Raw genomic sequence first — 16,800 nt, 5'->3', positions numbered from 1 at the left:
GAGCAAGTTTGTTGTTTACAACTTTTCGCTACGGAAACACTGCATCGAAATGCGAAAAAAACTTATACTGCTTCTCGGAAACAAGAAAGAAGGTTTTTCTTCTATAACTTTTAAGTCCAAAAATAAAACAATTTAAAAATGGGGTCAAAATTGTTTCCAGCGAGTGGCTAAACTGAGAAGCATGTTCTTCGTAACGTTGCCTAGGCCGTTCCAGGCTTTCGGTTGGTGGGGAGCAGCACAAACAACGGGTTTAGCGAGAACAATAGCCTCCTACGCAGACAGTCTTTTTATCTCGTCACGCAATCTTTCGAAGGATTGCGTGACGAGCCAAAAGAATGGCTACGCGAAGAACGAGTGGAAAAAAGTAGCGATTACGCTAAATTCTCAACGTTATATCGGGGTTCCACTGTAATTTACGTTCGGCCCTTCTTTGCAACTTCGCCCTTTTGGGGGCAAAAGTAGCTTTTTTGTAGGGTGGGCTGTGTCACGCATTGGTGAATTGCGTGACGAAGCTTCTTAGCACAACTTCAACACAGGTTGTCAAGACAGTCATTTATTTAAGTTTATTACACAGGACAAGTATTGTAATTTCAAAAAGACTGCAATCACTAAATCAAGAATATTGTAAACAAAGAATAAAACTATTTCAAAGACAGTCTTTCCAACACGAGAATCCATTCCTTACAATCTCGTCAAAATAGAATTTTACTTAAAAAAATACAAAAAAGATTAGACATGTACAAGTTTTAGCAACTCACTTCCAGACCACGGCGTCACGCCTGCGATGCAACATGTGCGTGACTGTGAAATTTGGTGTCACGCAACAATCTGCCCGTTATGAATTAGAGTCTGTTTGGATAACGACAGACTTCAGCAAAGAAAACGTTGACTTGGATATGGGTCATTTACATCCACGTACAAATGAATTCGTAACGTAACTTTAGATGGAATCGTGTTGAATAGGAATCTTTGCACCGCATTTAGAAGCAATAAATTGATGATACAAGGAAATACAATAACTATCTACAGTAATTACTCCTCTACCCTCCCCTCCCCCACTACAGGAATAGTTTTAACCCCCTTCCCACAAGTGTTGACCTCCAAAGGTGAGAATAAAATCCAAAATTGTACTTAACTTTAACAAACAGTGCCACAACAAAAATACTGCTCAATAACTTTCATTCATACACTAGGGGTTCATCTACAGATTTTAAAGTTAGTTCCACCTTGTAATAAAATAGCACCGCATGAAAGTACTGCTTAGTAACTTTCATATGAATGGTCACATGCTAGTGTGTCATAAAGACTTGCGGTAAAAGTTAGAATCACAGTTATTATTGATGCCGAGTTTTGCTTTTGGATAGAAAGGGCTAAAAAGTCAGGCAAGTAAATGAATGTTATATGGCTAGTCTTAATTGAATGCTTCCCAAAATGTTCTTAAGGGTTGATTCAAAAGCACTGAGAAAAGTGAAACAGTTTTAGACCACTATGTTATATATTTAACTTCCAAATAAATATTAAACACTGACTCAGAAGATGTATATAAGAGATACAAAAGTCCTTAATACCTTATGTCAGCTTAGCGGTTTGTCATGAATGTTGATTAAAAATATTAACTCCACAATCACCTAAACCAAAAGCATTCAGCAAAATCGAGCCTTGTTAATCAATTTTTGTTCAGGTCCTTGTATGAGTAAAATGTAAAAATAAGTTATTATAGAATGCTGTATTTTATACCGCATAAAATTTAGTTTCCGTTTTCTATGTGAAGGCAGGAAACTTTCTTTCCAGCAAAAGTTCCAAGGGTGAGTGATCTGCACCTTAAATCTCCCTACAATTTCAATACATTGTCAAGCAGAAGGCAATGAGAATATACAGAATCATCAACAAGGAGATGCCATAAAAACATGTATACAAATAAACATGTTGATTTTGGGACAGAAAGTCAAAGTTATCTATAAATAAAACAGTAGAATTCCATGCTTTTCCACCAGAATTATGTGCCTAGTTGGGATGTTTGCCCAAATCACTCTTAAAGGTGCCCTTTTTTTGTGCACTACACAAAATAAGGCCTAAACATGTCAAGATATTTTTTAAGGTTAAAATTAACTTGAAAATTTGCATAATGATGATGATAATAATAGAAGGGAAGATATATTTTACCAGGCAAATAATTCTAGAATTTAGTTTTCTCTAAATGTTAAAATGAAATGAAATCAGTCACAAATCACTTGCATTTTAACAGGTCAAACTGTAACAAAACGATCCATTTAAACTAAAACCAGATGAATGTAAAGGATATAATTTTATGTTATATGTTAAAGAAAATAATGAAGGCGACATAAAGCCAGTTCTTATGAGCATGCTTTGATACAAGCCAGTACAATGATAAAATGTGTTCACTTCGTTTTGAAACTTTGCTTTATGACCCATATTTCAACATGTGAGATCCAAAGGAAATGCTCTCGTGAAATGAATAGCAAAGACATTGTTGGTCTCTTAAGAAAATATCTTATAATACAGTGCGATAGTTTAAGCAAGGTTCACTTTAAAAGCTGCCAATTTCTATTCTACGTATAACTACATATTACATAATACAAAATAAGATTTTTCTTATTACGTGTTTAGTGTGTCACTAACTCTACAAACTAAAATCTTATAATAGTGAGCTAAAAATATAATGTCTAATTTTCCTAGACTTTCAGTGGTATCTACTCAATACCAGGGCAGGCTGCTTCACAATCATCCTTATCCTCTGCTTGGTTTTGCGTTTTCTTCTTCCGCGTCACTATGTGATCACAGCAGACATGGATTCCATTTCCCAGCTCCGTGATTTGACCAGACACGTGAGCTTTGCAGTAGGAATTTGGACATTCAGAGCATAGAATGTTTGCCCACTTGCCACAGTCGTCGCAGAAGTGCCAAGGGCAGATCCACTTGCCGCGGACGGTGGTGTCACCTCCGAGGCAGTCCTTGTGGTAGCACTTTAAACAGCCTCCCTTGTCGCACATGAGAAGTTCCCCGCCGTCACCACAGATGTAGCATTCATCTTCGTGAACTGAAATTAAAGTAGAGGTTAGTTGGCAACAATTTTTTTCTGCTCATTTTGGAAAAACCAATCAGAGACTATTCATCTATCTAAAGAGTCATATTGTCAGGGTAGAGTTATGGTTCATTTCTTGAGTAATGAATTAGAATTAAGGTTGCAAAAAAACATGTCAGTTAACTCAAGACTGTTAACTTAATGCTTATTAACTTAGAGTCATTTCTGCCTGTAGTTTACAAAAACTCTACAGATAAGTACTGTCTTTTTATTCTTAAACTGATGAAGTCTATTTAATTAATTTTTACGATTATCGCAAGTTAAACTTTTATCACCGACAAGTAAAAAAAAGGATAATTTCCTTTAATTTAGAGATTATCTGATTTCTTAACCAAATCACTTTATTTTTTTTTAAAAAGGAAAATAAAAAAAAAAAAAAAAAAAATATTTTTTTGGCCCAAAAAAAAAAAAGGGGGGGGCAAAAAAAAAAAAAAAAAAAAAAAAAAAAAAAAAAAACCCCAAAAAAAAAAAAAAAAAATTTGACCCAAAGATTTAGAGAGGACGGGAGGGAGACGGCAAAAAAAAGTGAAAAATTGGTTGAGAATTAAATTTCAGAGTTCGTACATGACTAAAACCACAATAATTCTAAATCAACATTTTACCTTTCTTTGCCAACACAGTGTTTTCAAGGCTGCATTTAGATAAATGACTAAGACCCTAAAATAATGATCAGCAAGTGACGATGACTATAATATGGTGTAGGACTGTATTTAGAAATGAATTACAATACAGACACACGTTTGTGTTCAGTATTTAGTTTTAGTTCACAAAGTATTTTATTCCATGACAAAACATTTCTTACTACTCAAGACTTCTTACTGAACCTAACATTTAGTGATTAATTGTTAAGCGCACCTTGTCTACGCATTATTGTTTAAGGTCAACGCTGGCTGAAGTGGGCTATACGTCCAAGGCAAGGCGCTATTGAGAGGAGAGGTGCCTGTGAGCTTTATTGCTTGGTCAGTGGTGTTACAACTTGTGCCATGCTCACTGCTGGCTTCAGGATGAACGGCTGGTAGAGGAGGGGGTCGCTTGCGATGCTCGGTGTACACTGGTATATCTGAAGCCAAACAAAAATGCTTGCTTCAGTTACAGTGTTCTTAAAACAAATTTTAACGAAGACCAGTATTATATATTAAAGAGGGTCTAGGGAATAACGATAGGTTGCAGAAGCGGATCCGGGGGGGGAGGGCACCTCTAATAAAAAAATTCGTGTATCTGCCCGTGATTCCCTTTAAAGAGGGTCTAGGGAATGATAGGATGGCAAGAGACATAAAACAACTTGTGTGGTCTACTGCAAGTCAAAATTGCAACCGGCTCCAAAGTACATGGGAATAAAAAATGGCCCTGTATTCTGAAGTTTGGCCAAATGACGTTTTTCAAAAAGACAGTTTTGAGCATGAAAATATGATTTTTTTTTTACAAGAAACCATTATCCTTTTGATTGTAATTTGAAAAGATCACTAATATTTTACAAAGCCTTTAGCGCAAATTATTTTAAAAATTTTCAGCACAAGGCTTTTTACGTTTTAGGCCATTAATCTAATATTAAAGTACTTTATATTAAAAGAAGGGCCAGCTTTATACTGTTCAGGCTTTAGTTGATATACAATGTTTAGAAGCTCTTACTTAGATAGCAAAAATATACTAGTAAGATCTTGTTTAGTTTTAATATTATTATTAAATAATTCAAGTTAAGAATTTTTATTTTAACAGTAAAACAGACAAAGCACTTTGGTAGCAATATTATTGATTACAAGCTTAAGTAGCTTATTATTTAAAAATTAATTTATTCATTGTTATAATAAACGGTATTAATCGTCACAAAAAACTGTTACTGAAAGATGTGTAAACATAACCACAAAACCAGTGAACACAATAAGCTACCAAAACACAGCAACTTGCGAACATAATAACTGGCATTTTGCTAAATTTGCCTTCCTACTTCACCAGTACCCATTTTTACACCTGGGTGGGAGAGACACTGTGAGAGTATAGTGTCTTGTCTTGTACAAGAACACAATGCAGTGATCTGCCAAGCTCATGCAAATACAACCAATTTTGGAGGAGAAAAATACCCGATTCCCTCTGCGCGCCCGCCGGTGTGTCTCCCCCCTCAGCACCTCGTTGCTGTCTCCCCCCGTTCCCCTCGGGTATTGTGCTGCTTTAGATAATTTGACTGTAGATGTTCACTTAATGCTAACTGATTCAGGAAAATGGTATATTACTATTTTGAGTCACAGATGTTCGCATTTAAAAATTTTTTAACAAAAAATTAACACAATTACCTTCTTTGACAACAGTCTTTTTGATTTTCTTCTTTTTCCTCTTGTCTGCTGTCTTTTTAGATTTCTCCTCCTGGATCTGGTTCTTGGGCCTCACTCCAAGGAAACTGCTGCAGTTTTTAGCTCCGCAGTGGCACTTCTTCTTTTCATTCCCTATTTGAATGGCAGAAAAATACAGATAAAGGATTTATAACATATGTACTTACTCTATTGTCAAAAAGATTTAATTCTGATCCCTTCATCAGTTGTTTTAGAAAAAAAGCAGTCCTGTTTGAGATCTGTTTAACGTTAGAGGCCATTCGTACAAATCTGTGGAGAAGTTTGGTAACAATTGGTAGATTTCATCATTGGATGTCAATTGTTGAAAAACACGTGTGAACTATGTTTTTTTTTTAAGGTGGAAAAATTGCCCAACAAAAGTAACAACAAAGAATACGGCTCTCAGAGCACAAGTTTTTTGATGAATTTTATTAATTCATACCCTTAAGAAATCAATTCTAGCAATATTCTATGTTTACTAGATCAGCCACTGGATCATGCTAAAACAACTAGATGGCTGCTCTCAGTTTCTATCGATTTTGATAGTTGACTCAGGGCTTCACCCCTTGCAAACTACAAATACATGAATCAAATGAAGTCAGATGAACATCCTATTCACCATCTGCTACCGAGACCAGCACTGATAGAGTCTAAGTATAATGTAAGGCACAAAGCGCCAAAGTTTTACCTGTATAATAATGCCATAACATGTAGGACAAAGAGAGCTGAAAGCTTTTTCACATTTCGATACTTTTTGTAATTAGTCCTTTTTTGATAGATTTTTAATTGTAAATAGTAGACTTTTCATTTCATGTAAGTGTCACTCGATAATTCAGTTTCTTTTAACTGCAAAGAGTTTAAATAAACTATTATTATAAACTATCAGCTGATACAAACTTTAAGCTTGCCCTCTAATGGTTAAATAACACCGCAACTGGATCATAGAGTTTTAACCACTAACCTAAACAATCCAGTTGATAATCAAAGGTCAACTCTTCGCCTGCCTTAATTTCCCGAGCGGCAAAAAGTCCCACCCGCACATCTCCATTGACTGTCCACTTCTGTGTCTCGCAGTTTGGATCACAACTGTGATTCATAAACCGTGACAGATTTCCCATGGGACCGGCATCGATAATGCAATCCTTGTCTATTGTCAACATGTAGTAGTTTGTGATGTCTTCGCCTTTGCGCACACGTTCTTGGCAAGTGGCCTCGTCAATGAGCTCCCCGACATACTCAATAACAAACTGGCCCTTTTTGACATCTGGTATAGAAAGAAATAGTATGACAGCATTAAACTTGTGCAACCAATAGCTAGTAGATTTGTTTAGGGAACCCCGAAAAAAAGTAAAAGGGAAAGGGGAAAAGAGAATAGAGGGTAAATATAAAAAAACCTTAACGAAATCGAAAGCATGTTGGAGAATCGGATAGTAAAAGTATCTAAGATACCGTCGCTTGCATCTAAGCGTGAACACGAGCCGCCTTTGCTGAATAAAAATTTCTTTGATTTGAAAGAAACATGATCTAAGTCCTGGATATCTAAACATGGCATGTTTCGTCATGAAACATTGAAGCTTTAGCAGACCGTAACGGCAACTTTCACGCTCAAAATGCTCACCATAAACACTGAGAACAGGCGAAACTTTCACCAGAAGTGATTCAAGTGAACCTGCAAATGCATATCAACAAAGAACAGGATCAATTTGTTGAAGGAAGTCTTGATATCCAATCTTTCCGCCATTTCGACTGTTTCGAAATCGGAATGTGTTGAAGTTTCGGCGCGAAAGTTCATTACGGTCTGCTAAACTTCAAACGTTTGATGACCAATCATGCCACGTTTGATGCCCAATTAGATCATGTTCCCCCCCTCGGCGGCACGTGTTCACGACTTAGATGCAAGTATCGAAGGTAATGCATCTTCTAAATCTTCCAATAATGAATGTCATAGACAAATAAGCTTTATCCATGATAAAAAAGCAGCTTAACCTGATCTACATTTTATTTTTGTGATGGGTTGTTATGAACTGTTTCAGGTTAAAGTTAAATTTCTGCGAGCTTTGGAATTTTGCAAAGACTTAATTTTGCAATAATAGTAAAAAGCAGTGCTTTCCTGAGTCTGTATTTTCTGCCCTGGCTAATTTTACATTAAATGACAAAACATACTTAACCTAAGTTACATTTTAATCAATTTAGCCACAAATTATAATCATTTCTGTCACCAACCTTCCTTGCATCGCAGCCCCCATCCACGATGTAGTGTTCTGAATGGCTCACAATCCGCGTATTGCCTTTTTTGAAATCGTTGGTTCTGACAGTTTTCCTTTGAGGGGCAGCGGGTTGGATTACACTCAAACTGGAGCATGCGATTCAGACAGTTCGCCTCTGGACCACAAGGGTTTTCACTGTCACTTGAGCAGTCGCACATGGGCAGCTCTGATGGATCAATCAGCATTCGAACGGCTGTTGTGCACTTGTTTACCTACAGTGAAAGGAAGCAAGAAAAGACTGTCATAACTCCAGTTTTTGTAATGTGAAACCTTTAGGGGTGTAACACAACACCAATCGACCTTTTCACCTCAAATCACCGGTAACATTGAGTAAGCCTAGCCGTAACAGGTGTTATGGGTTACAGACCTTTATGACAGACGGATGTTGTACTTCACCTGTATTTGCGGCAGTGATCGAGAGGGCGGCTACTAAAGACTCCTTGTTATGCTGAAATGTTACTGGTTATGGCCCTTAATGACAGCCCTGTGCTGGTACCCGTTATTTTTATACTCCTGTCTGGCACAGCACTGTGAGAGTAACAGGCCTTGCCCAGGAAACAACAAAGAGACCCTTAGCAAGGCTTCAAATAATTTTTTTCACTTGAAAGGACATATGTCCTACCAAGACACCATTTGGTCGGTCGGACAAAACAAAATAAAAATTATTGTGGTTGGACATCACCAAAAAAAAAGGTTGAATTTTATTTATTGTTGCCGTAAAATGATTAATGATCAAAATATCGTCCAGACATCATGTCCGACTTCACTTGGGATTTTGTCGGAAACGAGCAAATTTTGGTCTGCCAAAGTTCAATGACTGACTGTTTGCAGCCCTGCTTAGCAAGACAAGGCATGTACAGCATCCAGTTTTAATTAAAAAAAGGAGTGGTCAAGTCTTTAAAATAAATGAATGACCTGACAATTCTCAGAAAAAATATTGTTTTATGCAAGGCAATTTAAATACAAAAGTAAAAAATGCTTGAAAATCCACAAGGAGAAATAATTAAAAATGGAGATCCTAACTGGAGTGCATTTTTTCACGCACAGAAAATACACAAACTGTTTACATTAGCTACTGGCTGCTAAAAATGTAGAAATGCATTGCTGTCTTCAAGTCAAGTATAGTTTGTGTGTGCATACATGACAGAATGAATGATAATCTGTTGTCTGTAGCTGTATGTGTGTCAAACGAATGAATGTAAGCAAGAGAATGAATTTAAGTGGGTAGCAAAGGAAATTGTTTTTTTTTTGAAGACCTCTTCAACACATTTCCTGGTATTTGATTTACCTCCTGAGGTTGCATACCACTGCAATGGGAACTGCAGGGAATGGTTCGCAGGAGAAAAAATATCACTTCTGTATAATCTTTATGAACTAATGTACCATTTTAAGGCCCACATAGAGATATTAATTTCACTAAGGCCTAAAACTAAACCCGTAAGAAACATAAGAGTCATGAGCATTTAACCATAATCATAAACTTTTTTCTCCTGGGTATCAATGCGCAACTTCCAAACTTTGTTTGCTTGATGTGCATAAGAAATAAATTTTTTTTGGCCAATTATGATAATTATTCATGTCATTCTGATTTTTGCATTTTCAAGAAAATATTAACAACATAACCATACATTTAGTCGCAGACATAATCATAATCAAAAGAAATTGATGAATCAATCGCCTATGAATACGTTTCTTTATCTTTGTATTAGATATCAGAATCAGGGCTCGAGACTAACTTATTTGCTAACTAGCCAAGTGGCTAGTGACAGCAATGATTTCACTAGCCAAAACTTATTTTCTTCTTGCCACAATTTTTAAGCATAGTTCTTCTTTTAGGGGGGGGGGGGGGAGAGGGTGAAAACAATGTCCGATAATGTTTAAACCTTTAACCGTAAAATGTTCCTTAAATTTTCACGTTTTTTTTTTGTCCTTAAAAAATTGGGCTTTGTTCTTCACTATAAAAATTGTACATGTACATGCATTTTTGTCAACTAGAATTTTGTTTAAAGCTTCACATTCTATAATGTCAACAGTTTACTTGTTAGATATATTCTCTGAGAGACGATTTTAATAAATGCGGTTTCTTGCCACTAATGCCTGATTTTTTCACTAGCCATTTTGGCTAGTGAAAGGCCAAAAGCTACTAGCCAAAACTGCATTTTTACTAGCCTTTGGCTAGTTGGCTACCGTTAGTCTCGAGCCCTGAGAATTTATGTCATTGATGGTGCACTCAACTGTACCACTAAAAAACAATGTATTACTAGCATGTAGTTATTAAATTTTATCTACATGTACATGTAGATTGATTTCCTAACCTTAATGTGTTTATAAGGTGCAGGTTTCTTGGACATTTTCTGAAGGTCCTGCTCCGCTTTGTTTTCTTGTGCCGTCCTCCATTCTGCATACTTTTGCTTAGCTTCAACAAGAGCTGAATGGAAGCAAAAAATGTTTGAGACGTAAAAATATCTCTTTAGATTTCCTCTTTGATTGAACAATCTAATGCTCAAAATCTGACGGTCGCATCCTCAATCAAACATAAAAAACAAGCAGACAAACAAAAATCCTGGATATACATAATTTTCAGCAAGTAACAACTACTCTAGAACCTTTATTGTCACTTATTCCTAATGAACACAGGGTTGTCTGTGGGATTTTGAGTAGCAGGTTCCATCCAAATAGTTGGGGGCTATGAAACACTCAGAACTTGATAACACACACTCAGAACTGGCCTACTGATAGTCCGAGTAGCCGGCGCAGTATTCAGAATAGCCGGTGAAATGCGCCGGTTGCCGGCTTATTTTGACAACCCTGTGAACACTACCTCTTTTGTTTTCAGGGCTTCAGTGTATAGAGGCACTGTTTTAACCTGTTAAAGAAGTGTAGTTTGCTGATGAACCTCTACATGTATTTTGTGACCATTCAAATAAAAGCTACTGAACAGTACTTTTGCATAGTTTTGTTTGTTTCTCGTTATTCTACAAAATAAAATTTTGGATTCTTTATTCAAGTTTTGAGCTCTCTTGGCAGGGTTTACAAAACAAGCCAGCGACCACCGAAGTTCCGCCGGGTACTTGATTATCTGTCCCCGGTTACTCTGGTCATGGCAATCAGCTCGCAACAAACAAACTCAGCTTGTTACAGCTGCCTACTCTTCCAGCTGCTGATGCCTACTCCAAAACATTTTGAAACCTGTCTTGGGAGTTATTAGAGCTAGTGGAGCTAGCTACTTGTAGTAGAGCTAGTGTCTTGGGAGTTATTAGAGCTGAGTAAGCTCAAAATGTAGATGACCTTAAATTGTTATCTTGCCATCTTCGACTACCCAAAGGAAACCTGCTTACCTTGTTTGAAAATCTTGGCCAAATGTTTGTTGTTGCCAGAGTCTGTTGACCCCTTGTCACCCTCCTGATAGCTAAACACACGGCCTCTGTGAATCCAGTAATAGTCGTGTGACCCCAGAAACATGACTGGAAACTCTCCCGGCTGGTGCCGCATGTTTTGAATGTTTGTAGGTACGTCCCGCGGGTTGCAAATCTGCGCTGGCCACCACCTGACAAGATTACAAACAAACATTTTAATGCTACTAAAAGAGAAAGAATTTTCACCAAGATTTTGGGTGGGCAGAACGGTTGGGTGTCGCTGTCATGAAGACAATGTTTCTGGATTAAAATGCATTTTGTGCCCCAAGAATTCCTACTGTAAAAGCTCTACCAAACCCCCTTTTCTTTGGCAAGATAGTTAATCAACAGGGAAACAATCATTTTAGAGGTAGTTAAAAGTTCTTAGAGTTATCTGTCCACCACAGTTATTTGTTTTCTGTTACCTTCTGTGCAAAATTGTTAAAAAACTGTTACTCTGACTAATAAGGTTAATCACATTGTTTGATCAGATATCAGCACCCGCCTCCATTAAAAAAAAAAACAGTGGCTTTTCAAAACTGCAGCCTCCTTGTTAAACCTACTGATTTGAGAAAATAGGAGGACAACAACAACCAAAACAGTTTAGACCCTTCTTTGTTGTCTTGGGAGGCACGGTGGCCTAATGGTTAGCGCACTGAACTCCAGATCGAGTGGTCCAGGATTCGAACCCTAGCCGGGGTCACTGTGTTGTGTTCTGAGCAAGACACTTTACTCCCATAGTGCCTCTCCCCACCCAGGTGTATAAATGGGTACCAGCGAAAAAAGGAGGCTAAAAAGGGGTAACCCTGCGAGGGGCTAGCATCCATCCATGGGGGAATAGAAATACACCTAGCCGCTTAGTGCTACAAAAACCGGGATAAGCTGCGCAAATATGGGCCACTTGGCTCAGAGGCTTAACCTTTTGTTGTCTTATTACCTGTACATTCCAAGCTTGACCCACACAATATCTCCATAGAGCAGCTGTTTGTTTTCTGTACAATCTTTGCAAAAGAAATGTCCTTCTGGAATCCCCTCGTAACTGATACATTCAGGATGAAATGCCGCAGGGCAACTCTCGCAACAGATCAGTGTGCCTCCAATGGAACAAACAAAACACCAATTCACATTGACATGCGTGTGATGAGCCTTGTTTTTCTCACGCAAGAAATGCTTTGCGCAAACCATAAAATGTGAACTAATGGGAATACAGCCTGCGACGAGGCAACCAGAAAGGTGATATGCTGTTGGGCAGCGTACGCAACGAATCATTCGTCCCCTAGCTACTGAAGATTTGTTTGTTACACAAGTGCTGCAAAAATGAAGTGGGCAGAAAAAGCGATCGCCATCAAACTTTGCAGTTTTAAATGTTTTTAAACATTCTTCGTGGTAGTGTTTTGTACACATTGGTTGACTACACTGTTTCACGTTTCCAGTCTGTCTACACACGAAACAACAGTGATTGCCAGTCACACATTCGTCACAGACAAACTTTCCCTTTGGTACAACAGATAGTCCAATACAATCCAAGTGAAAAGCATTGCCGCAGATGCCCTCACAAAATATCAGATTCTCCTGTTGTTCACAAACGATACACACGGCTTCCTTATCCTTCTTTGAGTTCGCACCATTTTTGACGCTCCCAGTCTCATCCCCTACGCTTGATGACGTCACGCTTCCAGCCACGCTACCTTCTCGTTCAACTAAACCATTGAGCTCGGGTATTTCTTTCTTTTTCTCTTGCTCCTCTTTCACTTTTTTACTTTCTATTTCCTTTTTACTTTCTTTTTCTTTTACTTTCGCCTCAACTTTCTTCTTTTCTTTTACTTTCAACACTGGTGCTTCCTTAATAGGTAACACTGTCACTTCCTTAGCACTAAGAACCTTGCTTGAAGGTTTTCGGATTCGCTTCTTCTTGACAGGTGTCTTGTCCTCACTATCTTCTTCTGATAGCTTTCCACTCTCTGGATTTTTTCCGCCTTCAACATTGTCTGCCAATTGGGGAATGATTTGACATGTCCTTTTCATCTTCACTGACAATGACGAACTGTGGCTTTCGAGGCCTTCCTCTCTTGCGCTTTCCTTCAGGTTGATTTTGTTTCGGTGTAATTTTTCTGATTTTCAATTTTAGGGCAGTGTTGGGCGATACCTCCAGGTTTGCTCCAAAAGAAGAAATGTCTCCATTTATCCTAGGAGGGCTACTACTAGTACTGCCATACAAACCATTACACTTTTCATGCAAGTCTGTGTTAAGATTGAGTTTATCACCCAGCTTAAGTTTTAATGGAATGTCGATTTTGTCAGTGCCTTCATCTGAGTGAACAGAAGTGTTAACTCATTATTTTGCTTGGAAGTCCTTTTTTTCCTTTTCTTTGGTGGCTCAACACTTTTCGGATGTTCAATATGGTTTGGAACTGATTTTGAAGCCGCTACCAGGGCAGTCAGTTTTCGTTTACGCTGAACCCTTTCCTTCGCAACTTTCTTTTGGTCTTCCTTGAACCCGTTAGCACAATGCGCATCTCCATTTAACGTCTCGAGTTCTTGATTTGGAGTTTCTGATTGACCGTGATCAGACATGCCATTTGCATGTTCATCGACCATACCATTCACTTGCTCTGGTAAGGATGTGAAGCCATTTAACTTTTTCATTTTTGAGGGGTCAAGCCGCTTGCCCTGGTTCTTGTCATAGTACTTAAAGGTGTAACATAGTTGTCGCTCATGCCTGTTCATTGGCTTGGCTTTTTCTGCGACTTTAACTGCAGTTTCCCACGGTGCGACACGCTTTTGTGCTATCTTGAGTTGTTTTCCATGAATGGAATTCTCAAAATGTTGTCGACCTAAAATAAGACACAAACTTCAATAAATTTCCTTACAAAGAGAAAGCAATAATTAACCCTGGCTAGAACTGTCAGAGCGTTAACCTGTTAGGTTTAAAGGAGCAATGTCAGGTATTTAAGTCATTTTTCTGATTAGTTTTGAATTGAAGGAAACCTCAAAAAAAAAAAAAAAAAAAATCTCAATTGGGCCAAACCGGGAAAAAAAAACGGGCCAAAAAAAAAAAAAAAAAAAAAAAAAAAAAAAAAGGGAAAAAAAGGAAAAAAAATATAAAAAATTTGGAAAAAAAAAAAAAAAAAAAAAAAAAAAAAAAAAAAAAAAAATAAAATAAATATGTTTACGCAGGAAAAACACACATTAACAGTTTTCCAACGTAGAAAAACAAGAACAGAGTTATCAAAACTCAAAAATAAAACAAGGATGGTTCTGATTGACGAAGATTAAGATGGTTTATGAATGACATACTTGAAAAAATTTGCCAATTTTTTTGAGGTCCCTTGTCCGTGACCTAGCTCCTGAAACACTGTACAGTGTATTTAGATATCACCCTGTTAATCATGAACTACTCTTTGTACAAAAGCTTATACAAATAATTATTCCGCAGTAAATCTAAGTCAGCAATTACTGTTGATGTACAAAAACTGGTACAACAAATATTGAATCAGTCAATACCATTTCACGGCTGCAAACCTCATTACAATTTTTTAACTTTAATTTTATCCAAGGATTCAGTAAATTGAAGCAAGCAAATTCTCATATCTAATTTGAGTTTTAAAAGAGGTTGTAGAGTTTTACTATTAACAAACTGTTGTGAATGTCAGAATGAACACTGTCCTATCAAACACATTGTAAACATCGCTCTTTGATAAAGAAAAAACGTGATAATCAAATCTACAGTGCAACTTCCAATATCGGTGCACGATATTATAACCTTAAAGAACAATATTTTAAATTAGTTATTTCTTGGAGTTTTTTTATCACAGACACAATAAGTTGTTTTGATCATCAGTAACAAAAGAGTTTTGAGAATCAGATAAACCCTTTAGCCTATTTCAGTTTTAATTAACCTGCACGTCAAAAACAAAAAGGTAGACGAAGCAGTTTTGCATAAATTACGGCGAATAATGTCAGCCTTCATAAGGTAAATCAGTGAAATTGAAATATTGAATTTTTTTGAAAAAATGTAATCTTATATTACAAACAGTGGATGAATAGGAGTTATAAGGTTTATGTTTTTCATTTGAAACTTACATTACCAGTAGCATATAAATAATGAATGATATCACGAGAATCAGTGAACGGACTGTAACTTAGAGATGTCTGACCCAAACATCTAATTTCTTATGCTACTTCTGAAGGTTTTATGTCAAATATTGACATTTTGGACGGCAAAAGATTATTTAATTTTTCTGAATGATAATTAATACTCTCTTTTTTTCAGAATAGCAAGGTAACAACAAAAGTAAAAGACCAAAACATGTTAAAAATATTTTGAGCTTGAGGTGTATCTGGAGGTCATCAAAAATTATTTAAAACAAAATTATATGAAAAGCCAGACACTCTCAGATTTTCAATAAAAAAGTAACGTATTGACAGAAACTCATAATTGGGCCTAATACAATGTATCTTAACAGCTGATTCCCTTGCAAATTTTCATGACATGAAAAGATGAAAATCTCTTTCTGCAAGGATGAATAATAATCATTAGTTTTAATAAATGCGTTGCTTTTTGGAAAATGTGACCTCTTCATAGCAAGGCAAAATTAAGTAACACATTGAGGAGGGGTGTAGATTGGAGAAAGAGAAGATATTTACAGTACCAACAACTGTTTTTGAGTAAAATTCACAGTTCTCTTCCCAAAACAGCTGCTTCTGTTATTGATCATGCGCTGAGAGGCCTGGTCTAACCTATACATGGCCGAGCGCCAAAACATATTGTAAGCTACAAGTCTCAAGTACAGCCTACCACTAGCTATTTACATAGAAGAGTTACGAATCGAAAACAATTCCCAGTAAGCTAAAAACTTCAGTTTAAACTCTGCAAAAAGCTCCTGATTAAAATTCAGTTCACACAGGCTGAAATTTGCGACGAATTTCTGTAATTCATTTGACTTGTTTGTGAATGAATTACTTGTTTTGAATAAAATGTGGGCAAACATGGCGGGGTAAAATATATAAATTTTGAACTAAAAAATCGCCAAGCGATTATTCACCGCCGTTATTTTAAGCGATGAGGACAAGGATGTGTTTAATTACTACACCTAGCAGGAGTGTGTTAAGATTAATCCCACAATTTTCGATAAAGCTTGCGAGATTTCTGTTAGTTTTATCGCCCGACCTCGTCAATTTCTTAGCAAATGCATGCATCACTCAGATTTCTTACCTTCAAATTTCAAAATCGATCTTTCGGAAACCCAGCCTCGAACAGGATCCTGACCGAAAAATTGCACATGATAATATCTTGCTCTTCCTTTGTACTTGAACGAAACAGCCGTGTTGGGGTCGTACGAAACCATCGAAGGCCACCACGGATGCCCTGGGATTTTCGACCAAACTACATCGCCGACTAGCCACGAAGCACTTTGAGTCGGGCTCGATGAAACCTTGCTTTCTTTTGAACTGGGGCTCTCTGAAGGTTCAGAGGAGCCGCTATCATCTCTAGTCTCTACTGTTGCCATCCAAGAAGATGACAAAGTTGAAATCCACGCGGTAAATTAAGTTAAAAAGCAGTAAATCACTCGCGGCGTGCAGCGATTCTTCGAAGCGTCGCCGGATCGAACAACGGTTGAAAGATTCTGATTGGTCGCCGCGGTACACATGGCTCAAAATTGGCGGTAGCCGAACATTTGACGACTTTTTTACGAGTCACCGAATAACAC

At 37.3% G+C, this 16,800-nt stretch overlaps 1 protein-coding gene across 1 annotated transcript; it reads right to left on the bottom strand.

Moving 5' to 3' along the window:
- Nucleotides 1-537: 537 nt before the first annotated feature.
- LOC144642576 (histone-lysine N-methyltransferase NSD2-like) lies at nt 538-16,705 on the bottom strand. Its single transcript, XM_078501558.1, is given in 10 exon segments — nt 538-3,058; nt 5,392-5,541; nt 6,389-6,691; nt 7,651-7,906; nt 10,010-10,122; nt 11,033-11,241; nt 12,027-13,084; nt 13,086-13,417; nt 13,420-13,923; nt 16,305-16,705. Coding segments are annotated over 10 exon segments (3,567 nt in total). The 5' UTR covers nt 16,600-16,705; the 3' UTR covers nt 538-2,711.
- Between the last annotated feature and the right edge of the window lie 95 nt (nt 16,706-16,800).

Source organism: Oculina patagonica, chromosome 2 (assembly GCF_052425735.1).
Source record: "Oculina patagonica isolate OP01 chromosome 2, crgOcupat, whole genome shotgun sequence".
Lineage (NCBI taxonomy): Eukaryota > Metazoa > Cnidaria > Anthozoa > Scleractinia > Oculinidae > Oculina > Oculina patagonica.
Note: the sequence above shows the minus strand (reverse complement) of the source record. Positions and strands in the feature narration are given on the sequence as shown.